The 26,056-nt window shown below is 41.1% G+C and overlaps 1 protein-coding gene across 5 annotated transcripts in view; it reads right to left on the bottom strand.

The window, feature by feature from the left end:
* PCNX1 (pecanex 1) overlaps window positions 1–26,056 on the bottom strand; it is a 134,490-nt gene that overhangs the window by 68,372 nt on the left and 40,062 nt on the right. For 2 of the 5 annotated variants that reach the window (XM_039534580.1, XM_039534578.1), the window contains exons 7-9: window positions 17,339–17,464; window positions 13,134–13,266; window positions 6,326–6,510 (exon numbers count right to left, since the gene is read on the bottom strand). The exons of 1 other annotated variant lie outside the window; for it this stretch is intronic. In XM_039534580.1, coding sequence (XP_039390514.1) covers window positions 6,326–6,510; window positions 13,134–13,266; window positions 17,339–17,464 — 444 coding nt within the window. The remainder of the gene's footprint in view (window positions 1–6,325; window positions 6,511–13,133; window positions 13,267–17,338; window positions 17,465–26,056) is intronic. 2 more of the 5 variants (XM_039534582.1, XM_039534581.1) reach the window with 2 other exon arrangements.

The following is a 26,056-nucleotide window of genomic DNA, read 5'->3' on the forward strand; positions in this document are numbered from 1 at the left end:
ACTGACCTCAGACTTTGGGGTAAAGTCCATATAATTATGTTTTTGGAACTCTAAAGTGGTTTTTAAAAAAAATATAAGGTGAAAGTTTGTGAAAATAGTCGCCCAACAATCGAAAGCAACCTGACAAACTACCAAACGGGAGATTTCCCAAAGGTACAAATGAAAACTAAGCACCTGCTACTTGTGCCTTTAAAAATTCCCCTGCCCACACCCATTCATTTGTTTTATTATTTTGCACATATGTTTGAGAACTGATTCAGATTCAAGCATTTATACTGACAAGTGATTGAGGTAACCCTGAGAGACAGTACTGTAAATTGTGATCTTCTATTGGACTTTTCCAAGGATCTGAAAATTCTGTAAAACATCAATAAATTAAAACCTTGCAATAAACCTGAGAGGTAATCATCATCCCCACTTTAGAGATAAGGAAAAAGGGGTGAAACGATTTGCCCAAGGTCACAGAAGTCTGTGACACAGCTTAGACTAAAACCTAGGGTTCTGAACCCCTAGATCTGTGCTATAACCACAAGATCAACCATATTACACCTTTTAAAATGAAGGATACAGCTGTCTGAAGTTCACAAGAATGGTTTACAACAGGGGTGGGCAAACTTTTTGGCCCGAGGGCCACATTGGGGTTGCAAAACTGTATGGAGGGCCAGGCAGGGAAGGCTGTGCCTCCCCAAACAGCCTGGCCCCTGTGCTCTATCTACTCCCTCCCACTTCCTGCCCCCTGACTGCCCCCCCTCAGAACTGCCAGCCCATCCTACCCGCCCTGCTCCTTGTCCCGTAACCGCCCCCTCCCAGGGCCCCCCGCCCCTAACCGCCCCCCCCCCCGGACCCCACTCTCTATCCAGCCCCCCCTGCTCCTTGTCCCCTAACCACCCCCTCCCGGGACCTCACCCCAATCGAACCGCCCTGCTCCCAGTCCCCTGACTGCCCCGACCCCTATCCACACCCCGGCCCCGACAGGCCCCCTGGGACTCCACTCCTACCCAACCCACCCTGTTCCCCATCTCCTGACCCTTTCCACACCCCCCCCCCGACAGGCCCCCCGAGACTCCCACGCTTATCCAACCCCCCCCATTCCCCATCCCCTGACTGCCCTACCAAACCGCCACCCCATCCAACTGCTCCCTACGCCCTGTCCCCTGACTGCCCCTCAGTACCTCCCGCCCCTTATCCAACCCCCTGGCCCCCTTACCATGCCGCTCAGAGCAGCATATCTGGAAGCTGCACTGCCCGGCCAGAGCAAGGACACGCTCCCACGCTGCTCGGCAGGAGCGCACCGCTCCGCTGCCCGCGCGGTGGCATAACTGTGGGGAAGGGGGGACAGCAGGGGAGGGGCTGGAGGCAAGCCTCCCTGTCCGGGAGCTCAAGGGCCAGGCAGGACGGTCCCGTGGGCCGTAGCTTGCCCACCTCTGGTTTACAGGCATCTCATCCTAGGTCTAGAAATCAAACACTTGTTCAAGTAAGTTAGCACTCTTCATTTTTAAACTGCCCCACGAACATTAACATCCACACCCCTTTGTGATAAAGGGCTTCACAAAATTTACCTGACACCTACTTGCCCTCAGACTTAACTTACTAACCACAGTGAAAAGTATCTGTGCTGCCAGGCCATGCTCCCAAAACCAACATGCTGAAGTGTATTTTTTCCCTTTTTTGGGCTCACACCAAATTAAAAGCTGCGTACAGTACATCAGGACAGTCTATTTGTTTTCAGAACATTTCGCTTTTCCTTCCGCACACTGTCTTCTACTGTCTACGCTATATTTTGCTCTCCCTTCCCTTCTCCCTCAAGATCTTTGACACTTTCTTCCTGAAGTAACAGTATAATCTATACGAGCCCCCAAACTCCGATAGCATCAGACATGGAGGTTTTACTAGACATCTGATAACATGAAGGCTACATCTACAACTAGTACTAAAGCTAACTGGCCACATGGAAGTACTGAAGATACTGCTCACCACCATCCAGCCAGGAAGTGCAATCCCCAGTTGAGGAGCCACACTTGTGCCTCCAGCTACTAGGAAAGGAAAAAATGCTGGGATTCTCACCAGGGTGCTATGCCTGAACCTTGCTCAAACACATCACCTGGTGTGTTGCATTCAGCTTGGAAATGTCTTGTACATTTGAAGTGCTTCACTCACCATCACCACTGGCAACTACGTTTGTCAACAGTGTAACACTGTTGCAAAAAAGCAATCATCATTTTGGGATGTATTAGTTGGAGTGTTGTAAGCAAGACATGAGAAGTTAATTCTTCCACTCTACTCTGCACTGATTAAGCCTCAACTGGAGTATTGTGTCCAATTCTGGGTGCCACATTTCAGGAAAGTAGTGGACAAATTAGAGAAAGTCCAGAGAAGAGCAACAAAAAATAATTAAAAATCTAGAAAACATGACCTATGAGGGAAGACTGAAAAAACTGGGTGGTTTAGTCTGGAGAAGAGAAGACTGAGGAGGGGACATGATAACAGTTGTCAATACATAAAAGGCAGTTATAAAATGGAGGGAGAAAAAGTGTTCCCCTTAACTTCTGAGGATAGGACAAGAAGCAATGGTCTTAAATCGCAGCAAGGGAAGTTTAGGTTGGATATAAGGAAAAAACTTCCTGTCAGCATGGTTAAACACTAAAATAAATTGCCTAGGGAGGTTGTGGAGTCTCCATCATTAGAGATTTTTAAGAGCAGGTTAGACAAACACCTGTCAGGGCTGGTCTAGATAATACTTAGTCCTGCCATGAGTGCAGGGGACTGGACTAGATGACCTCTGGAGGTCCCTTCCAGTCCTATGATTAAGGCTAAGATTGTATCACGGAGGTCACAGAACCCAAGACTTCTGTAATATCTGTGATATTTTCGTGTCAGCCCCAGGACAGCGAGGCTGGAGCAGTCAGCTAGCGGGAGACCCCCGCAGCTCCAAGCCACCATTCCCGAGCATACCCCTGTGCTCTAGCTACCATGCCGGCGGGCGCTGGACCCCCTTCCCCCCATTTCTTTACCCTCCCACAGCAGGGCTCGGGCTTAGCCACATTTTGTCAGTTATTTTTTAGTAAAAGTCAGATACAGGTCATGGGCTTCCATGAATTTTTGTTTATTGCCTGTGCCCTGTCCCTGCTACAACAGAAGTGTCCTTTACTACTACTCCTTTCCCTCAACTTTCTGGTTGCTGTCAAGCGGGAAGTATCTGCTACTGTACCTCTTTTCCCCATCCTCTATTTTTTAGTGCTTTTCCTGTGAGAATAGCTTCAGTGACTTCCCAAGCACCAACAGGTGAAACTGTTTTTATTACCTGGGGGTTCTGCTTAGCAGCAGTGAAAGCTGTAAGAATCAGATTAGTTTTCACATCAGAGTTGGGCATTTTAATTGAAGAGTTTCTGGTTCTAGTCTTATAACCCTCAATTTCAACATCCCAGGGCTTTAACAAGGTATTTACTTAGATTGCTAAAAAGGATGGTGTGATTAAGATTTGATCAAAATACAATCTATTACAATTTACTTGGATGTGGCTACCAACATATAACTCAGGGGAGTGAATACAGAACTGAGAACATAGGACTTATTTAACTAAAGAAATTCTACCAAAAGACTGTCCTCAAACTAAGTTGCCAGCTGGAAACGCATTAATATTAATTAGCTCCTTATATTTCATATATAAAAGCCTCCCAGGTTGCAAGAACAGATTTTCTGAATAGCATGGCACTCAGTCTGGGGAGCTCTTTTAGACAGGGGAGTTAAGGAGGAAGTGCGGATCCTTCCATTTAGGTATGGCTACACCAGGTTGTGGATACAGGCGATGAGGAAACAATTGCTATGCCCTGCCCTGGATTTGCTATGATTTCGTTTCTGCTGAAGGAAAGAAGATGCCTGGTTTCATGACGTGCAAGTTTGTGGATATACCGGAGGAGAAGATACCTGGTCTAGAAGTGCAAATTTCAACTCTACACAGCATTCGAGAAAAATGAAGACGTCTAGTCAACCAAATTCAGACATCACTGGCACAGATACCACAAGAAGGATGTGAGATAAGGGATCTGGAAAGATTAGTAACTGAAGAAGCACACCAGCGATTTGTGACCAAAAGAAGAATGAATGAGGAGACAGTCAACCCAGCTAGAAGTATCAAATCATTCAGATACTCAATGAGTCAACAACCAAGAAACCTGCCTCTGCAGGAATGGAACAGCTACTAGTGGCAGAACAAAACAGAACAAAAAAAGTCAGTGATTTGAAAGGGTATGATTCACATTTCTGCAGTTAATGTTATAAAGCACAATATCATGAAATGCAAAGTTATGCTTTCAAATTTGCACACAATGGAACCAGAAGATACTTTTGAGTGGTAAGTTCTATGCTAAAACTGTACTTAAAATGTGCACTACACAAAGCAACTCTTTAATTGTCTCATCTGCACTGTGAAGAATAAGATGTTGCAGAACTGCACTCAAACTATGTGATTAGTAGATCCTTAAAAAAATTAGCAGTCATTGATAAAGGTTATTGTTACAGGTGCCCTATTTTAAATATCTTTGCTGTGTTTTTTGCACAAGAATCTAGAAGTCCCATGTTGACCCCCAAATCATTAGCAGTTGTTTACATGTTGAAGTTAGGAACCATGGTATGTTGTTTAAAGAAAGGATCCCTTGAGATCACCTTAGTCCAGCGGTTTTCAAACTATAAGGTGGGCCTCCCAAAGGAGGTGCAGGAATGTGTCAAGGGAGGGGTGAGCTGTTCGGGTTTTTTTGTTTTTTTGAAAAAGAGCTCTGGCTGTCAGCCCCAAGTGGCTGGGGCTCATGCAGAAGGGCTGTGTACACACGGGAGGCAGGGATAAAGGGGACAGCTAGAGCCTGCCACTGGGCATGGGCTCTTCTTTCCCCCTCCCTCAATTCCTCATTGGGAGGCAGCCCAGACTTGGGCTCCCTTCCCCCACCCTCTCAATCTTCCACCTGGTGGTGGTGGGGCTCCAGCTGTCAGTCTGGGGTAGCAGCAGCCGCAGCACAGTAGTAAGGATGGCAATGGGGCGCTAAGTCAGCTGTGAAAAGTGATATTGACAAAGTGGGCATTCACCCACGAAAGCTCATGCTCCAATACATCGGTTAGTCTATAAGGTGCCACAGGACTCTTTGTTGCTTTTTACTTTTCACACTGCCACCCTTACTTCTCTGCTGCTGCTGGTGTGGTGCTGCCTTCAGACTGGGTGCCCAGCGAGCAGCTGCTGCTCTCCGCTCTGCCTTCAGATCTGGGTGGCACTATATGTACTTGTAGGGGGTTGTAAATGACTACAAACACAAAGGGGGGGGGCAATGAAATACATTTGAGAACCACTGCCTTAGTCCATTTCCATCTCTAATGAGATTATTGTATCACCTTGGGCAAGTCACTTAACATTACCATGTCTCAGCTTCCCCATCTGGAATGATTTTACTGACCTGAGAGGTTTAATTAGCACTTGCAAAGTGCTTTAAGACCTCTTGATTTAGAAGTACACTCTATATACTAAGAGGCACTAAAATGGTCCAATGAATTAGAGAAGACTGACTTACAGGGGGAAAGTCTGGAAATTTTTTACAACTGACCGGTAAAGTTACATACAGAAGATATCTTCCTGATCGTGGTAACTAAATGCTTATAACGGCAGCAGCATAACATTCACGTAACTTACATTTTTATTAGGAGACAATCTCAGAAATACAAACAATAAGATGCTTTAATTTGAATTAAGCTGCTGACTTCTTACAAATGTAACTTGCAATAACTGACACTGTCTGTATTCAACTTCCTATGATTTCTCACCCTCTTCACCCTAACCCCTCCAACACACATTTGAAGGTCCAATATATCATGGCCCACTAGGAGCAGAAATTCTTTGGAGACCATAAAAGATGCTTTCAGGGCCAGTACATTTTTAAACACTCATCCTGAACTAGAAAAATATAGACTTCAATCCCTGCTAAACTCTGTGACCAAAATGAAATAGAGTCAATAGAGACCAAGAAAACTAATTCAGCAGCTTCTAATGAGTGTAAATACTGGAACTATTGTGCTGTTCAAGTCATGAAAGCACATACAGCATCCCTTAAATCTATGCCTCTTTTAAGGGTGTTTATATAGTATACTTGCTAAAGGAAATGGGGGGTGGGGAGGAATAATTATGAAGGAGTGGAGAACTGGCCAGAAGTAATATTTCCCTCTAAGAAATGCACCCACACATTTCTGAAATGAAGATCTCAGTTTAAATTAATGTCAGTGCATTATTACCCATAAATCTGCGGCATTATAACTTCCATGTCACCAAGGTTACATAAGGCCTGCATACCAAGTTCATCGTGCAAACTGCTACCGCCTACAGCAGATGCATTGTCATGTGATGCTTCTAAGTGGACACTCCCATTTCTCACCAGCAAGGAGGCGCTAGCGCTGAGCACAGCTGCCTGGGAAGGGGGGCGGGACTGGACTTTGACCTGTGTTGTGGATTGCTGGTCTTGCTGACCATCTTGAAGGCTACAAAAAAACATGGATTGGGGAAACATTACAGGGAAGAATAAAAAATAGCTAGAAGTGATGAAACAAAACTGTTAAAAAAAAAGACAAAGTTAAAATAAAGCATACCATGGGAAAGCCATTAGGCCTACTAAATGGGCCATCACAACTCAGGAGTACTGTAGAGCAGAGTATTTAGAAATTAGCTAAGTAAATATATTCCAAATCCTCTACTACACCATTTAAAAATTGCTTATTCTTACTGCTTTTTAATTTGTCCTTAAGCTCCACATAATGCTATTCTAGGGACATGTGTATTTGCATGTGAAATAGCAAAGCTGTGTAAGATACTACTTTAACTTTAAAAAAAAACCACTTAACTATCAAAGACACCATCTGTTTAATAGTTATGTGCCTCTGGTGCTTCTCAAAGCAAGAGCCGCTGAACTGCTGAATATTTGCTTTTGTCAGGGACCCACAGGAGCATTTGCTTGCCTGCTGGCTGTCCAACTACACTCTCTTCTCTACACCTTCAGGCCAAGTTACTAGTCAAACTCTAGAGTAGACCTTACAAGTAACTGGACTATAGTTACATAAACTCTGGATATATTGCTTTATTTGGCTTCCTGTTCAAGCTGAATAGAGTACAAAACCTTTGTAAAATAAAACTGTAAAACTAGATTTCTAATGTTATTAGTTTGGATTTTTTTAAAAACTGATTATTGTGGCAACATTCCATTAGAACTATTAGCACCCAATTCTGGTATAAAGAACAGAGATTCTTTTAAGTCCAAAGATATATATGTACCAAGAAATAACTTTTCAAATACTTCCGCCTAGGGTCAAGAGGCATTTACAGCCTATTTCCCTGCCAGTTTTAAAAGTTCTAAAAATACTAGTTTCCTCTTACAACCTATTCCCACTTCAAAACTACCTTTTTGATATAAAGTCTTATTATTGACCAGAAACAGACCTGAAAGGACAAAAAATGGGTAGAGTAACACACTGTAGGTGCTTATACCAAGCCATGACTAAAATCTTCTAAAATGAAGCAGCAAAAAAATATGCTTTTTAAAAATGTGTCTAGCAGATCGCATACTAGGCTACTGTTTTTAAATCTTCTTTCATTTGGTAAGGTAAGAAACTGCACGTTGCACAACTGTAATATACACAATATGTATATTTCTTTCTTTGATCAAATAAGAAATTATCCTATTTGAGCACCCTGGTATGTTGTATATTTTATGGTTTGGTTGGGCAAAACAAGTTTCCCCTGTGATGCACAGAACATCATTGCCCATTCCTTTTAGCAGTTCAGAGTGTAGGTGGTTTCTGGCGCCTTTAAGGAATATGTTGTTCTACATCTGACTAACAAGGCAACAACTAAGTATATATATAAAGTATTGTGTGGACTATACCTGATTACAGCAACAGAATATATTCTAGAACTTCTGCTTTTCAGTTCCCTTCTTAAAAAATGATTGGAAAAAACCACAAGATTATGTATTGAGAATGGGTGTTAAAAAGCACATGCAAAATAAAGCAGACATGCACACAGCACATGGAGAAAAGCAAGCTTGCAAGTCACTATACCATATTTTAACATATTTGAGATTGAATGCTTTTCAACCTTATTTAATTCAGTGTTTTGCTGCTGTGGACAAGGCTCTCGGTGAACTACATGGCAACGGAAGCCCTTAGGGAAATAAGATTCAAAGATGCATCATCCCTCAAGAATGCTTCAGTGTCTCAATTGAGCATTACCCAGAAGCGCAATAAGGCTAATCTAAACAGCCTATAATTACCTGAATAGATTTTCCTTCAAACACAGCTATAAGTTAAAAATTGTACTTATTAACTTTTTAGCTATCAAATCCTATGACAATAAGAAGGCAAAACACTGAGTAACAGTTTTATAGAATATCCAACAAAAAGCATTATTTTGTCTAGTCCACAAGATAATTCTGAACACAAAAAGCTTCTGGAGCCATTCCATTTCAAACACAAGTAAATTTAGAAGTCAAATCTAAAGTCGGACACTAGTACAGACTGTCACGTACACTGAAGTATTTGTGGCTGCTACTCTGAAACCGTACACTGAAGTGTTAGTGTACAGCGTTATGTCTAAAGTGCCCAGCACACTGCTGGTACTTATCAGGGGTATTGGAAGTACACCTCTACCTCGATATAACGCTGTCCTCGGGAGCCCAAAAATCTTACTGTGTTACAGGTGAAACTGCATTATCTTGAACTTGCTTTGATCCACCGGAGTGCGCAGCCCCGCCCCGGAGCACTGCTTTGCCGCGTTATATTGGGATAGAGGTGCAGTCTGTTTTTAAATGGGGCAACGTATGTCCATGTACCTATTTTACCACCATGCCTTTAGAGTTTACTGGAGATTTTAATTTAAAATCTTTTTCTTGTCCAAATATCTAGTTACGCAATGCGATTAGTCTATTTTAATAAAATGTTTCACTACCAAGACACCCTTGTAAAAATGTATGTTGGAAACTTCAAATGGGATTGCACAAGTCTTCTAACGACCGTCTCTATGACATCTAATATTATGCCACAGTCAAGAGATTAGGAAAGAAAAGTTTCATTGGCAAGAGTATTAGAGAAAACAGTATCAGGGCAATTAAAGGTTAATATGCCTAACTGTTATTAAAAGTTTAAAACTTGCAGCAAGAGAGTTTATTAGCAATATAGGAACTAGATAGAGAATTACTTCTTATTAGCAGAGATAGAAAATGCCTACCTATTTGCAGCGATCAATACTTTTCCAATAAATTACTAAAATCAGTTCATAATGGATTATATTCATATTTCTCAGCATTTCTTTTTTACACATTAAGTTTTTATTTCTTACTTCACGGGTCTCTTCAGTGCACATACAACTCCCATTAACACCAAGTTACACAAACAAAGGGAGTATCTTTTTATTTCTACTAGTTATATAGAAGTCTGAAGAATATTTAACATTAATAATTAATAATAATATTTAACATTAATAATTAATATTTAACATTAATAATTATGTTAAATAACATAATTTAACATTATGTTATATTAAAATAACATAACATTAATGAAATAAATAAATTTCAGTTTGTATCTCAAACAAATTTGTGACAAATAACCAGTGACCCTCTTGCTCTAAGAATGAGGTCATTTGGAACACTGGTTGACTGGCAGTTAGATATAAAATAGGTTAAGACATTTTAAACTATAATATATTGGGCTCCCAGCCAGCATCACAAATAATACTTTTAGTAAGGTGTCTGCTACCAGTATTTGGCTCTGCATGTATATTTCAAATACTTAATTTCAGTTTATTTCTGGTGATGTGCTTCTTTGTACAGTAACTCCTCGTTTAACAGTGTAGTTATGTTCCTGAAAAATGCAACTTTAAGTGAAAATGTTAAACAAATCCAATTTTCCCATAAGATTTAATGTAAATGCAGGGGGTTAGGTTCCAAGGAAATTTTTTTTTGGGCAGACAAAAGACATTATATACTGTACTGTACTGCGGTTGGGAAGTGCCCCTGGCTTACCCCACACAGGCACAACCCGCTGCAGGCAAGGACACTAAGAAGCACCTTTGCAGCAGCAGCGGCAGCTTCCCCGGAGAAGAATGCTCCAGGCCCGCCTCTTCCTGTCCCCGCTCCACTCCAGGCCCACCTCTTCCCACCCTCTACTCCACCTCCTCTCAGGAGCATGCCACATCCCTCCCACCCACCAAAAAAAAAAAGTCCTAAGCCCCGCCAAACAGCTTAGGACTTTCTGGGAGGGAGGGGGAGAAGCAGAGAAGCTCTGTCTCTCCACTCCTGCCCCCCCCGCCAGAAAATCCTAAGCGCCACTAAACAGCTGTTTGTCGGCTTAGCACTTTCTGGGAGGGAGGGGAAGAGCAGAAACACTGCGCTTCCTCGCTCTTGCCCCTCCCTCCCCAAAAGTCCTACACACGAAGTGCTGGGCACCGCTAAACAGCTGTTTGGCGGCGCTTAGGACTTTCTGGGAGGGAAGGGGAGGAGTGGAGACACGGCGTTTCCCTGTTCCTCCCCCTCCCTCCCAGAAAGTCCTAAGTGCTGCCAAACAGCTGTTTGGCGGTGGGGAAAGCGCTGGGAGAGAGGGGGAGAAGGCGGAGAAGTGGAACTTTTGCAATGCTCCCTTGTAAAGTCGCTGCTCTTCCACAGAATCTTACAAGCAGGCAGCCAAACAACATTATAAGGGAGCATTGCACAACTTTAAACGAGCATGTTCCCTAATTGAGCAGGGACGTAACATTGAAACAACGTTAAGCGGGACGACATTAAATGAGGAGTTACTGTAGATGTTCAGAGATCTGAGATAATGGGTTCTGGTTTTCATTTACACAGGAATAAATTGGAGCATGGGCAACACATATAAAGAAGGTAATTTACCTGGCCAGAATTTTTCTCTGTTCTCTGGTTCTTGAATATTTCTTTTTGAATAAGAAGTTATGTCCTTAAAGTTCAGCTCTTTCATTGTCCCCACAACAAAATCCACTTGTATGTCAGAGGCAATCGTGTCATGGAAATCTTGGTGCCTACACTAGCGGGGAGAAGGAGGAAGCTGCCAACTCCAGATTTAAGCAGCAGGGACACCTGAGATAGTTCCTCATTTGCTTCCTATTCTGCTCTCTCTGATCCATGTAAGTCACAGACATTACCATTCTTGGGCTGATGTGCAATGATTAGTGCTCACACTTATCTGCATGATCTACAGACAAAACAATTGCACTACTCTCCCTCAGAAGAGCAGAGAACACAATGCAAGTGAATATGATTTAGAGCACACAGAGGTGACTCATGAAAGTATGGAGAGTTGCTACAGCCCACACTGTTAAGTTATTCACTTTTTTTTTAAATTGTTTTTAATCATCTATGTTCAATAAGAATAAAGATCAACATCTATTTTTCCCTTTAGTAAAATTTATTTTAAAAAAATCAACTCAATTAAGCATTGCTATGTACCGTAATAGCCAATAAAAATGCACCTCATTCACTTGTATCTTGAATAATGGAAGTTGGCTAGATGGGTATCAGAAGCCAAGCTATCACTAATTACTCCTTAAGTATACTCTGGTCTAACCTCATCTGAGCTTCTTGAGCTCCTGTCTCCTGGGCAGTTTCTCCCTCTCATTGGCACTGCCTTTCCAGCTGATTACAAGTGCCTAGGGTCAGACCTATGCATCTTCATTAAAAAGTGGCTTCCAAAATTCAGGAGGCACATGCCTATATACCTGCAATAAACCAATGCAACTCTGATGTGAAGCGGAGAGAAAAAATAACTGATCTTTGATGTGGGAACAATGGAGAAATGCCCACATTTGGGAGAAAATGGAAGAGACAACTTGAGTAAGGTTCAGACACAGAAAGCAGATTTTAAACTTCCTTTCACCCCCACCCCCTTAAACTAGGATGAGCCACTGCATGGAAACAAGTAGGGTGTCAAATTCTGCATCTTATTTTTAGAATCAAATAGGAGATGATCAAACTGGGGAGGAATGTGGGAAAGTGTAAACTGTTTTACATTAGATTTACATTTTCTTCAAAATAAAATGTCATCTTCAAAGTGGGAAAGAAGATGTGTACATTTTTATTTAAGTGTGTCTCTCCTTTTGCCCCAAAAGAAGAGAAAAATCGATGCCAAGTGTCTCAAAGCAGGACCTTGGAAGCATCAATCCCGATATCCAAGGATATTTTAGAAACTCTGTCTAGTAGTTGCTTCGGTAGTGCCATGCTGAAGCCATGATTCCCTGCCTCCTGCTTAAGAACTGTTTGGCTTAGACAGCATTAAAGATTTAAGGCATTAGTTTGCTCAGTTTCTGTACTCTTTCAGGAAAAGAAATTACAGGAGTACTACTGAAATTTAAAGCTGGACAGCTCATAATATTGGGAGCAATTAACTTAATTTAGAAGGTTGAGGACAGGCCTTAAAAATACAGAGATATATACTATTACTTTAACATACATTTGGTATTTGATATGAGTAGAGTTAGCATCAAGCAATAATATGGGATTTATTGCATTTAAAAACAAGATTATGCTAGTTTATGAATTATTTCAAATACTTCTATTTTGACAGGGTTGATTGCTGGCTCTTTATGCAGTGATTTGCTGCATTCTAAGATCTAGAACTTTTGCAGGACGGTTTAGCGGTTTACATTATCCTGCTAATTTTATGGTGCAGATATCTTCCCCGCTACAGTTCCTGAGAAGTGTGAGTACTCCTATTCTCCTCTTCCCCCTTGGAAGGAAAAAGAGATGCTGATTTAACATTTTCTTATTTATGTTTAAATTTTAAAGTATCTAAAGATTTGACATGAAATTAAAGTGAAAGAGAACTGAGTATAAGTCAGTTTGTTACCGTTAATTCGTTTTGTGGTTGATCTAAACCCACATGTGCCATGTTAAGAGATTGGCTAACCTTGTCATTGTGGGGGGGGGAAAAAAGTGCCACGTACACATGCACAAATTCAGCTAGTCCAAAGACATGCAGAGACAGCCCAAAAAGGGTTAAAGGTGAGGAGAGAAGGGAAGTGCTTTTTGGAAATGCTAGTGGGTGTGGGAAATAGTCTGCTGCATGCATGCTAAAGATGGTGGAACATTTAGATACCATACCTGAGGGGCGATCCGATGAGCAATGTGGGAGGGGTGGGATTACTCCCTGCATTGTGCCGGCGCCGTACTGCCTGACGCCTAAATGTGCTGCGTTCACGGTGAAACATGACAGTCTCCTCGCTGGCTTGTGCTGCTGCATCAAGACAGACTTTAGGTCAAACAGGAACCCAGCCCCAGTTATATACATAGCAACTGAAGTCTCTCCCTTCCCCCACCCACACCTCAGTTAATGAATTTTGCAGCAAGAGAACTTTTCACTTACTGTACTCAAGTCATTTACTACTGTCATCTTTTACCTTAAATAGGATCACAAAAGCACATTTATTATAGCTAGATTTATTTTTTCTTTAAATATACACCCTACTTGTCTTTCCCCATGTCCAAATAGCCAGGATTCCAAAAAGTTTTGTCTACAAGGCTTTAGATTTTGCTGGGAAGGGAACTGGATTAACTTCTTCAGCTCCCTAATGTAAGGCATAAATTATAGGTGGAGCTGGTACCACTGCCTATTAAGGTTGCTTGATACTTCCCATTATAGGACCCTCTTTTCAGTTGCACATAAATTTCACCAAACTTGAATCATTTGGTCTGAAGGTTTCTATGCTGGGTGTTTGCCTCAGGCTGAATTTTTGAGAAAATTTCAGCCAGAATTCTTCAGCTGTTTCCAAGAACAAGGCTAGAGAAAAATACATTTTCCCACATTAAAAGATTATGTACTTTTCCTTGAAAAGCTCTAATCTCCATCCTTAGAAGCAGGGAGTGGCAGCAAGGTGTCAGAGATATATCTTTTTCCATCTCTGTGAAAAATTGGCCCATATTTGGTCAAGGTATAAACCTCAGAAATAAAAGTTAGTTCACACATGCTCAGTGGCATCATCTTACATTTGAGCAGCTAAACTCCCAGAAAATTGCATCTGTACTGGGCATTTTTCTGCCCAGGCCAGAGGATGACTTTTCCTGTTTTTTCAGCTCTGGGCTGCCGCAGGCCATTCTGGGTCCAGGTCTGGACACCTTAAATGAGGGCAGGGCACTTGTCTCTTCAGTGCTCTCAATGACTCTCCTGCTGGGTCCAGACATTCTAAAGAATAGCACTACAATGAGGAGCCAGGGATAGACTAGAGAAAGGATTGGAACAGTCACAGGTTGGAGGAGACAGGACAGAAGGGGTCATGTTTGGGGGTAGACGGGAAGTGAGCCCCCTAAAGAACAGTCCTCTCTAAAGTCTGGAATGGAACCCATTATTCCCGAGTCCCACCATTCATCTGCTGTCAACAAATATTTGAAAGCCACTCTCATGCTGGTCCACATAGAGGACGACAACCTACCATTACTATCATTTACTGCCATTAGGTCAGCAGAGGACTGTGCTGTGTATCTAAAGGCTCCAACGCTGCTGATGACCCTTATGAGTATCAATATGGCACATGGCATTTTTGCTTTTTCAGTTTGTTTTTTAAAAGATAGGAAGACACACACGCACACACACACAAAATCTACATTAAAAGAACATCAATGTTGAAAAGTCAAGAACTCAAAGTTTGGAAACTGCAGAGTTAAGTCTACATAAAACCTTAATTCAGCCCCCTTGTGCATATGCATTTGTATAGTCTTTAGTTACATGATCATATGCTAGAAACCCCCTTTCCCATTCAATGTACAGGATGGACCTGCCCTGGGGATGATTCAGAGGTGTATACTGAAAGGAGACTGTTGGCTATAGAACCCCTGCTTCCCTTTTTGAAGAAACGGGAAGGTATATAGTGAATGAGGCAGGGGATTGCTGGAAAAGAATTTAATACTCTGAAGAACTGCCCTGGAGAACTGAACTGAATTCTATTCCTGCCTGTGTCACACAGTTCCTATGTGATTCTATTCAAGTCACTTATATCAATCTTTTCACAGATGGTCACTAATTGTGTGGTATTCCTCATGTTTTGGTTGTCAGACTTCTGACCCTGGGGTCTGATTTACAAAAAGGGCTGAGCACTCACCACTGCAACAGAAGTCAATGGGAGCTCTGTCTTAAACATATTAAGTGCTATATAATACTAAAATCACTCTCAAAAATCAGGTTGTAGGCCTGTAAAACAGGGATAACACCGCCCCACTCAGACCACAATGGGGTTTTGAAAATAAATTAAATTAGTCTTTGAGTGCTCCACAAGTATTATAGTGATGAATGCCACAGAGAAATCTCAAAAGAAAGTTAATAATTTTGTCTGTAGAGTAGGATTTGAATAGGAAGGACAAAACAGGTGCCTGGGACCACACTATGAACAATGTGGAGAAAACAAAACAATGAAATAGTTACTCATTAACTGTACACTGAATGAAGCAGGGGTCCTATGGAAAAATATTGATCAGGTAATTAAGGACTATATCAGAGTACATATGCACAGGGGGAACTAATCAAGTTGCCCAAGCAACCATAATTCTGACATTTACTAGCTTATGCATGCTTGACTTTGCAACCTTAATGATGTTCTTTTAATGTAATTTTTGTGTGAACAATGTTCTAGATAATCTGACAGTGACTCCTATTGGGATTTTTCATGATCTTGAGACTTTCCCTAAGGGTGGCAAGGGCAGCCCTCAGATGCATTTCAGCCTCTGGAACCAAGAGACAACATTTTGGGATTTAGTTGTCATTAGGCCACCCAATTGACTTGTATGAAAGCCATTATGTATTACTACTTTTAACTGCAGGACCAAAAAAAAGCTTTTGACTGCAAGGACCTCTCCTGCTGTCAAATTCAGACCACTGAATAGTTATGAGTTAGCGAATGTTATATAAGTCTGTCCTCTCAAGAAGCTACATGTCAAAGCTGCAACCAAGAAACTCAGTCTAATGTAAACAAGTAAACTAGTGGCGCAGAAAGAATGGTATTCTAGTTTAAACCAACTTAAGCAAGACCATTAAGACATCAGGCTGAACAAGTTTAATTTGTTGTTTTTTAAAAAAGCAAAGCATCATTCTGAAAGTGCACAAGATTTAAAGCACTGCATCATTATGAACATGTAAGACTAAGTACAGTTAAAATAAAGCTAGTAATTCTGTATCTGACCCTATGCTTGAAGAAAGGGGATGGAGACAGAAATCTCAAGCAAAATGTCTGCTATTTGGTTCACGGCTAGTAATGGAAGATGAAGTTCCTAAGCCAGTTTCTATCCCACTCTAGAATTTGTTTAACCATGACGAAGGCAGCCCTATTTTAGAACGTAAGGCTCCTTTAGTGTTGAACAGAAGGTTATTTTGTAAGTCAGTATTTGAGCAGAATTGATGTTATTTACAACCTCTTTTAGGAGGGCAGTTTATCTAGACTGAATAGTAGTAACTCACATTTGTACAGTGCTACCATCTGGGGATTGTGAACTTGTGGTCCATACAAAAACTTGGGCTCTTAAGACCTTTGAGAGAAGTCCGGCATCTGTGTTCACATGTAAATTTCAACAGCCAATATCATTTAGATTTGAGAGGTAGATAACCTCGGTTGTGTCTTGGCCAACACTTGCTCTCAGTAAAACTGATTCTACTCTACAATGCAGGACTGAAGAGTGCAGGACTGGTTCCACTGTCTACAGCATCACTCACAAGACTCACCTCATGGAATTATTTTGGGAAGATTTCTAGACTAAGAAAGGAACTACCATAAAAATCAACCTAAATTCATGTATGTTATAAGAAAGGTGGAGTTTATATGTAATCTTAATATTACAGGAATAGTTCTATATTATTAGCAGAGTATAACAGGATTATTGTAATTGTCTGAAAACTAGCTCATTAATTAGTTGCATCTTCACTTAATAAAAAGCCCAGTTTCAGTGGGTCAAAGTCAATCTTTGAAGTAAATCAGTTTACATAAGCAAGGCTCCCCAAGATCATAAATGTCTGTCTGGGAAAATTCTGTTTACAATACAACCTTTGGCTCTCAAGTGTTGAAATTCTACAATATTAAGGTGTGTTTGAAAAAGTTAAACTTTCTCCTGTTTAGCGATTTATTTTAATGAGCCATCTGAGACTTACTATCTATTTCCAAGATATGAAAATCAGGACGAAGTTTACAAGACACATACAAGTAGGTATGTATGCTACTGCTCAGAGATCAATACAAGAGCTATTGTGGAGGCCCAACAGAAACTTCAGCCCACCAACCCATACTTCCAGCTGTTGGGAGGAAGATTAAGTAGAACTTATCCCAGAGCACCCCAGAGCCTGCCGAGGGAGTGGGAGGGGAGAGAGTGGTCTTTCATGGAAGCCTTTGGATGTACAGCATCCCTCCCTGATTTCTGGATGAGACAATCTCTGCCTGCCTGCCTCCTCTGTCCAGATCCTGCAAAAAACAGATGAGAGCGAGGGGTTGTAGGAGTAGGATTTTATATTTGTATTAGAGGTTATAATGATTGACAGTTATAATAATGTAATATGTATTAATGTATGATTTGATCATTCTGCCAGCCACCCTTTTTGACTAGCAGAAAGGAATGACCCTCTGGGACATTGGTAGAAACGCATCTGACAGACTGCCAGTGTCTGTACTGATGTTAAGGCAGGGACAAACCAGAGCAATCCTTGTGGCTGATTATGGTCAACCTCTGTTTTAGGATAAGTTACAATGTTGACTATGGGGTCTTGTTTCCTATTTGCATTACAAATTAGGCCCTTTAGTTAAGTATACATTTCTTTGTTTTAAGGTTTAGTAAGTAAGAGACAGGATCTTGTATTGTGTCTATGTCAATGAGATTGGAGGCATGATGAAGGCCCGGGCCTCAATGTGAACTGTTTTGGTCACAAGATTTAGTAAGGTTTAATTTACAATGTCTTTTTTGCTCAACATAAAACACTGCTCTTTGTATACCAGGGGTTCTTAAACTTTTGTACCGGTGACCCCTTTCACATACCAAGCCTCTGAGTGTGACCCCCCCTTATACATTAAAAACACTTTTTTATATATTTAACACCATTATAAATGCTGCAGGCAAAGCAGGGTTTTGGGTGGAGGCTGACAGCTTGCAACCCCCCATGTAATAATCTCACGACCCCCTGAGGGGTCCCGAACCCCAGTGTGAGAACCCGTTGTATACCTTCGAAGGTCTCTGTAAAAGACTGTGAATAAGGAATGAAGGCATCAGGAAAAGATAAGGTGTGAAGGCCATTGTTAAAATCAGATGGTCAATGAAGGAGGAGTGAAGACACTTAACGACACCAGCGCATCCATGATTAAGGAAGGGCAAATTGACGACTTTGAGGTGGAGGCTGGCACCCCTAAAGACAAGATAACTGATTAAATCTGAAACCAGGAAAGGATGACCCTCTCGAAGGTGCTTTGGCATGTTAACATCAAAAGATAACACCAATTAAGGAGTAACTGGTCATAATTTTCACAGCAAAATCCATAGACTTCAGCGGAGAAAAAGGACTATAAGAACAGGGTGCTTTGCCATGGAACTTTGGGTTCGTCTTGCCACAACTCCAGGAGCATCAGATCGTGACCAACAGAGCCCGGCTCCCCTCTGCGACCAATCTGGCTGGCCACTAGATTGATCCAGACTCTGGACTGGTAACTATAAACATTGACTGGCAGGACTGTGTACATGGTGCGTGAGAGTGTGTGTGAGAGACTGAAAAGCATATGCTAACTGCTGTATTCTGAATAAATGCGACATATTGCCTTTTTCCCTGAAAAAAATCCTGTGTGCTTCTTATAAGCATAACAGGGTGCCTTAATTAGTTTATCCCACCCTCAGCCTCTGTTTTGTTTTAATCCACCCTTCACTGCCAAGTGCTGGTTGCCTGACTGTTGCTATTTATGGCTTTTTCCCCCCAAGCACCAGCAAAGTGAAGCCAAGAACCCTGATCTACATTAGTGTTTTACCCACTGATGTAACTGCTCAGGGGTTTTATTACTCTGGCCTGGCCTGCTTACAAACTAGCACCAGACTGGCTAGATTCCAGTGAACAGTGCAAGCCTTGAACGGACATATTTCAGTTTAGTTTAAACCTGATCCTAATATATGAATTTCTTGGCCAAAGTATAGGCAAGGTCCAGATTCCAGAGGAAAAAAAAATTTAAAAATAGTGGTAAGTACATAAAAAGATTTCAGGGTCCATTCAAAAGTGTCTGGAGGTCCAGATTTGGCCTGTGGTGCACCTATGACAACCCCTGGTACTAATGGCTTTAAGCTAAATTGTAAAAGCCTAGTTTAACAATCAGTTTAAAAAAATAATCACAATTTAAGTTAAACTAGTGCAACTCTGAGTAAAAAGATTCTTTTAAATTTCACTAGATTGCTGGTTAGGGTAAAAAAGCCACTATGAGCAACAGCACAAGCACTGGATCCTTCTTTTAGAGAGAGTAATGAAGGCAATACTGTATCACCACACACCTGGAAGTAAGGCTGTCAATTAATTGCTATTAACTCACATGATTAACTCAAAAAATTAATCACGATGAATTGCACTGTTAAACAGAATACCAATTGAAATTAAAGTTTTGCATATTTTTCTACATTTTCCAACAGTGATTTCTATTACAACACAGAATACAAAGTTGTACAGTGCTCACTTTATATTATTTTTTATTACAAATATTTGCACTGTAAAAATGATAAAAAGAAATTGTATTTTTCAATTCACCTCATACAAGTACTGTAGTGCAATCTCTTTATCTTGAAAGTGTAACTTACAAAACGTAATTTTTTTTGTTATATAACTGCACTCAAAAATAAAACAATGGAAAACTTTAGAGCCTACAAGTCCACTCAGTCCTATTTCTTGTTCAGTCAATCGCTAAGACAAACAAGTTTGTTTACATTTATGGGAGATAATGCTGCCAGCTTCTCATTTACAATGTCACCCGAAAGTGAGAAAAGGCTTTTGCATGGCACTTCTGTAGCTGGCATTGCAAGGTTATTTATGTGCCAGATATGCTAAACATTTGTATGCCCCTTCAAGCTTCGGCCACCATTCTAGAGGATGTTTCCATGCTGATGATGCTTTTTTTTTTTTTTTTTAAACAAAAAAAGTCAATTAAATTTGTGACTAAACTCCTTGGGGGAGAATTGTATGTCTCCTGTTCTACCCGTATTCTGCCATATATTTCGAGTTATAGCAGTCTTGGATGATGACCCAGCACAGAACACTTTCACAGCAGATTTGACAAAACGCAAAGAAGGTACCAATGTGAGATTTCTGAAAATATCTACAGCACTTGACATATGGTTTAAGAATCTGAAGTTTCTTCCAAAATCTGAGAGGGATGTGGTGTGGAGCATGCTTTCAGAAGTCTTAAAAGAGCAACATCCAATGCGGAAACTACAGAACCCAAACCACCAAAAAACAAAATCAACCTTCTGCTGGTGGCATCTGACTCAGATGATGAAAATGAACATGCGTCGGTCCACTCTGCTTTGGATCATTATTGAGCAGAACCCTCCATCAGCATGGAGGCATGTTCTCTGGAATGGTGGTTGAATAATGAATAGACATATGAATCTTTAGCACATCTGGCATGTAAATATTTTGCGACACCAGCTAAAACAGTGCCATGTGAACACCTGTTCTCACTTTCAGGTGACATTGTAAACAAGAAGCAGGCAGCATTACCTCCTGCAAATTGTAACCAAACTTGTTCAGCCAATCACTCAGACAAACAAGACGTGGGACTGAGTGGACTTGTAAGCTCTAAAGTTTTACTTTGTTTTATTTTTGAACAAATATTTTTATTTTTTGCAGGTTTTTTTGTACATAATTCTACATTTGTAAGTTCAATTTTAATTATAAAGCAATTGCATTACAGTACTTGTAGTAAGTGAATTGAAAAATACTATTTATTTTGTTTTCTACAGTGCAAATATTTGTTATAAAAATATACAGTGAGCACTGTATTGTGTTGTAACTGAAATCAATATATTTGAAAATGTAGAAAACATCAAAAAAAAATAAATGGTATTCTTATTGTTTAAAAGCACGATTAATCACGATTAATTTTTTAAATTGTTTGGCAGCCCTAATTGGAAGTCTACCTTCCCAATGTACCGTCTAGAACTTTATTTTAAAGAAAAATTCTGCAGAAGTCGATAGGTTGCATTCCCACCAATAGTATGGTGGTCAAGTGATTTCTTCAAAACCTCAATATAAAACTATCCGATCCATTAAGCAGCAGACTGTACAGTTGGAATATATGAACACTAGCTGAACCATCCTGTCTGTTATACATGCATTTCTAAAGCCTACTTGCTTTCCTTTTGTACATATAGGTGAAGGCACATACACATCATTAAGTGCTTTATGCAGAATTATGTAACAAAGCTTGAAACAGTTGTGAGAGGTCAAGAAGCTAAACTAGGGGTCGGCAACCTTTCAGAAGTGGTGTGCTGAGTCTTCATGTATTCACTCTAATTTAAGGTTCTGCGTGCCGGTAATACATTTTAACATTTTTAGACGGTCTCTTTCTATAAGTCTATAATATATAACTAAACTATTGTTGTATATAAAGTAAATAAGGTTTTTAAAATGTTTAAGAATCTTCATTTAAAATTACATTAAAATGCAGAGCCCCCCGGACTGGTGGCCAGGACCCGGCAGTGTGAGTGCCACTGAAAATCAGCTCACGTGCCGCCTTCGGCACGCGTGCCATAGGTTGCCTACCCCTGAGGTAGACTGTATATATTGTTATATAGTATATTACTAATTTTAAAGAGAACACATGTTGCCATAAAATAAACTAATCTTTGATTCTCTTTCATAGCAGATTGTGTGTTTGAATACTTGAGGTAAACATAGGTGTGGAGAAACCCTGACTCCTTGGTTCAATGAAGTATGCTGCACCTCTCATGCACAAATCATTGTTCTCAATCCAAACTGAACTTAAAAATTGAAAGAGAAAATGCAAGTGGTGAAAAAGCAATGTTTCCTCCTATTACTGAAATTAAGGAGGCTCCATTCAATTTTATACTAACGAAGAGTACCCACCACAGAATCCCAAATTAATCCTCAAATCAGTGTGGTTTGGTGAACTCCTAAGTGAAAAGAAGGCAGCTAAGAAAAGAGGGACAAGCTGCAGAGGCGGAGTAAAATTTTTCAAAACACACAACTAAGGAGCCTAAGTGTCTTTGAAAATCAGTGGCACTAAAGTTCAAGTGTTTTTGAAAATTTTGCCTTCTGACTAAGCACAATTAAACTCTTAAAACACCTGAGTGATCTTCTGAAATTCCATTTATGTGGCTAGTTGACTACATTTGAACTGGATTTTAAAAAACCCACCTGTAACTAACAAGTGCTGCAAACTCACCATGTCATCTGAAAGTCAAGACTGATTATTAATGGCTTGTGCATCACACACTATAGTGAGGAAAAGCCTAATGTCTATTCATGTCCACGTTTTCAATCTGGGTGCCTGAAATTTGGCACACAGATTAGATCTGTAACATTAAGCATCTGCATCCCATCCACGATCTGCAAACATGGTCCGCGGATATCTGCAGGTTTGCAGGGCTCTAGGAAGCAGGACACAGACAGAAGTTTGAGCAGGAGGAAGAAAGGGGACAGACAGGGCAAGGTCAGAGGAAGCCAGCTGACCAAGGGGGAGAGGCCCTATGTTTTAGAAGAGAAGGGAACTCAGAAAGCTGCTGGAGGAGGATCCTGCATCCCACAGAGGACTCTGAATCCAGCCCTTGCAATTCCCCCCCCCCCCCCCAAAAAAAAAAAAAAACCACACACACACAAAATTCTGGAGTGGAGAAGAAGAGCTGGTTGGGAATTTTCTGATGAAGCTTAGTTTCATTAGCAAATGCCAGCTCAGTAGAGTGAAGTAGTCTGCTGAATCTATTACAAATTCAAAAAAAACTTCTGAAGCACAGCAGAGTGCCAACCCCTCCTCCCACCCCCAGTGGCACAGAACCACAGTGCCTTGCTTCTCTCCCTCCCCCTTCAAACTCCTCCTAGGGACAGAAAGGCATAGCACCTCTCCAGCTCCAGTTGGGGATGTTGGTAAGGAGTGGCTGAGCTCTCTTGCTTCCTGGCAACCAGGCTGGAAGTCTCTAGTCCAGTGGTTCCCAAATTTGTTCCGCCAGGCCCATTGGTCTGAAGCAGTGAACCGCGGCCACTGGGAACCGCGATCGGCCGAACCTGCGGACATGGCAGGTAAACAAACCGGTCCGGCCCGCCAGGGGCTTTCCCTGCACAAGTGGCGGAACAGGTTTGGGATCCACTGGTCTAGTCAGTTTCACAAATATGAGGTTTTCCTCCCCTGAAATCCCTTTCTATGGATATTTTGTTTTTGAGGTTTCATCCTGCTTCAGAAGCAAGTTCTGAAAAAATATAAACATTTTTGCAGAAAGGGATTCCTTTTTTCAGACACGTCAAGCGGAGAGGAAACTGTGGCAGAGAAATGCCTGGAGGTTTTTTTTTTTTTTTTTAAAAGGTTTGAGACTGTGTATGTTAGAATTCTGTGTTATGTGCTACACCTACCCCGAGGCCCCTTGAAGAGGTAAACCTGAAGTCTCATACCTTTGGGTGGAGTTCTGGAAGGTGTGTCTAAGCTACCTTGGTAAAGGAGCAGGAAGTCAACAGCAATCCTGGCGGCCTAGGCAGCTAGTTGTGGGACTCCACTTCCGTGAAGGGAGTAACTCTGCTTGAACTAGGGCACTAAAATTAGGAGCATAAGCTGTGGCTATACACGAGGCAGCTCAGGCTAGCTGAGCAAGTACAATCCCACTCAACCTCCTGGACGTACTCAGGCAGCTAGCTCAAGCTGCCGCCATGGCTACACTATTATTAGACACTAGCTCAGACAAAGAATATCACCTCCCAGCTGCTGTGTAGACATCTCCTGGGCACCTACTCTCAGGCTATGTGTCAGGTGCACGTACCAAAGAAAAGAGCAGTGCTGCAGCCTACTGAGACTCAGAGAAGCTTAAATCACACAGGGGTTTCAGTGATTGGAGCCACTCTCAGTAACCTGGAGAAATGCCAGCAGGAAGAGCCTGACCAGTTTGTAACAGCGGGTTAACCAGGTTTCAGGAAAAAGAGGAATTGGAAGGCTCAGATGTTTTGTTATAGTTCGGAATCTTACAAACAGAAGAAGAGACCTGGCACCAAGTAGCTGTTAAACAGAGAGGGCATTTTAGTTTCTAATATGTAAAAAGTGTGTTTCAGAGAGTGAAACACAAAATGGCATAAAAATCTCTTGTCCAGCATAGAGGTGCAAAGACAGCTCAAGAGAATGAGATCATAAGACATTCCAGGATAGTGGTACTGAAAGGTAGTGAACTGGAAAGCTTACACATCTAGGAGATCCAGTACCTGTGGGCAGATCCTCGGTTGGTGTAGATCGTTGCCATACTTTCACAATGGAGCTATGGCAATTTATACCAGCTGAGAATCTGCACCCTTGATTTCTTTGCAGAGATTACTTTCTGCCAAAGGAAGGGAAGAAATTACACAATTTTTGGTGGATGTAATATATCTATCAAGCATCCACAGAAAATTATGCCCAAGATTGGCCATAACTCAAATGTGAAATTGCAGGACTATTAACTGTCATCTGTAACCCATCATTTAAATCAGCTTCTGTACCAAATGACTGGAGGATAGCTAATCTGATGCCAATTTTTAAAAAGGGCTCCAGAGGTGACCCTGGCAACTACAGGCCAGTAAGCCTCACTTCAGCACTGGGCAAATTGGCTGAAACTATTGTAAACAACAAAATTGTCAGACACATAGATGAACATAATTTGTTGGGAAATAGTCAACATGGTTTTTGTAAAGGGAAATCCTGCCTCACCAATCTACTAGAATTCTTTGAGGGGGTCAACAACCATGCGGACAAAGGAGATCCAGTGGATATAGTGTATTCAGATTTTCAGAAAGCCTTTGACAAGGTGCCTCATCAAAGGCTCTTAAGCAAAATAGGCAGTCATGGGATAAGAGGGAAAGTTAACAAACAAACTTTTAACAAACTGGTTAAAAGATAGGAAACAACAGGGTAAGAATAAATGGCCAGTTTTCAGAATGGAGAGAAGTAAATAGTGGTGTCCCCCAGGGATCTGTACTGGGACCAGTCCTATTCAACATATTCATAAACGATCTGGAAAAAGGGGTATATAGTGAGGTGGCTAAATTTGCAGATGATACAAAACTACTCAAGATAGTTAAGTCCCAAGCAGACTGCAAAGAGCTACAAATGGATCTCACAAAACTGGGTGACTGGGCAACAAAATGGCAGGTGAAATTCAATGTTGATAAATGCAAAGTAATGCACATTGGAAAACATAATCCTAACTATATATATGCACACACACACAATGATGGGGTCTAAATTTGCTGTTACCACTCAAAGAGATCTTGGAGTCACTGAATAGTTCTCTGAAATCATCCACTCAAGGTGCAGAGGCAGTCAAAAAAGTGAACAGAATGTTGGGAATCATCAAGAAAGGGATAGATAATAAGACAGAAAATATATTGCCTCTATATAAATCTATGGTATGCCCACACCTTGAATACTGCGTGCAGATGTCGTCGCCCATCCTCAAAAAAAAAAAAAAGATATATTGCAATTGGAAAAGGTTCAGAAAAGGACAACAAAAATGATATAGAACGGCTTCCATATGAGGAGAGATTAATAAGACTGCCTTTTAGGCTTGGAAAAGAGGCGACTAAGGGGAGATATGATATAGGTCTATAAAATCATGAGTGGTATAGAGAAAGTAAATAAGGAAGTGTTATTTACTCCTTCTCGTAATACAAGAACAAGAAGCCACCAAATGAAATTAATAGGTAGCAGGTGTTTGTAAAACAAACAAGTATTTTTTCATGCAATACACGGTCAACCTCTGGAACTCCTTGCCAGAGGGTGTTGTGAAGGCCAATACTATAAAAGGGTTCAAAAGGAAGCTAGATAGATTCATGGAAGGTAGCTCCATCA

This window comes from Mauremys reevesii, linkage group 4 (assembly GCF_016161935.1).
Source record: "Mauremys reevesii isolate NIE-2019 linkage group 4, ASM1616193v1, whole genome shotgun sequence".
Taxonomy (NCBI): domain Eukaryota; kingdom Metazoa; phylum Chordata; order Testudines; family Geoemydidae; genus Mauremys; species Mauremys reevesii.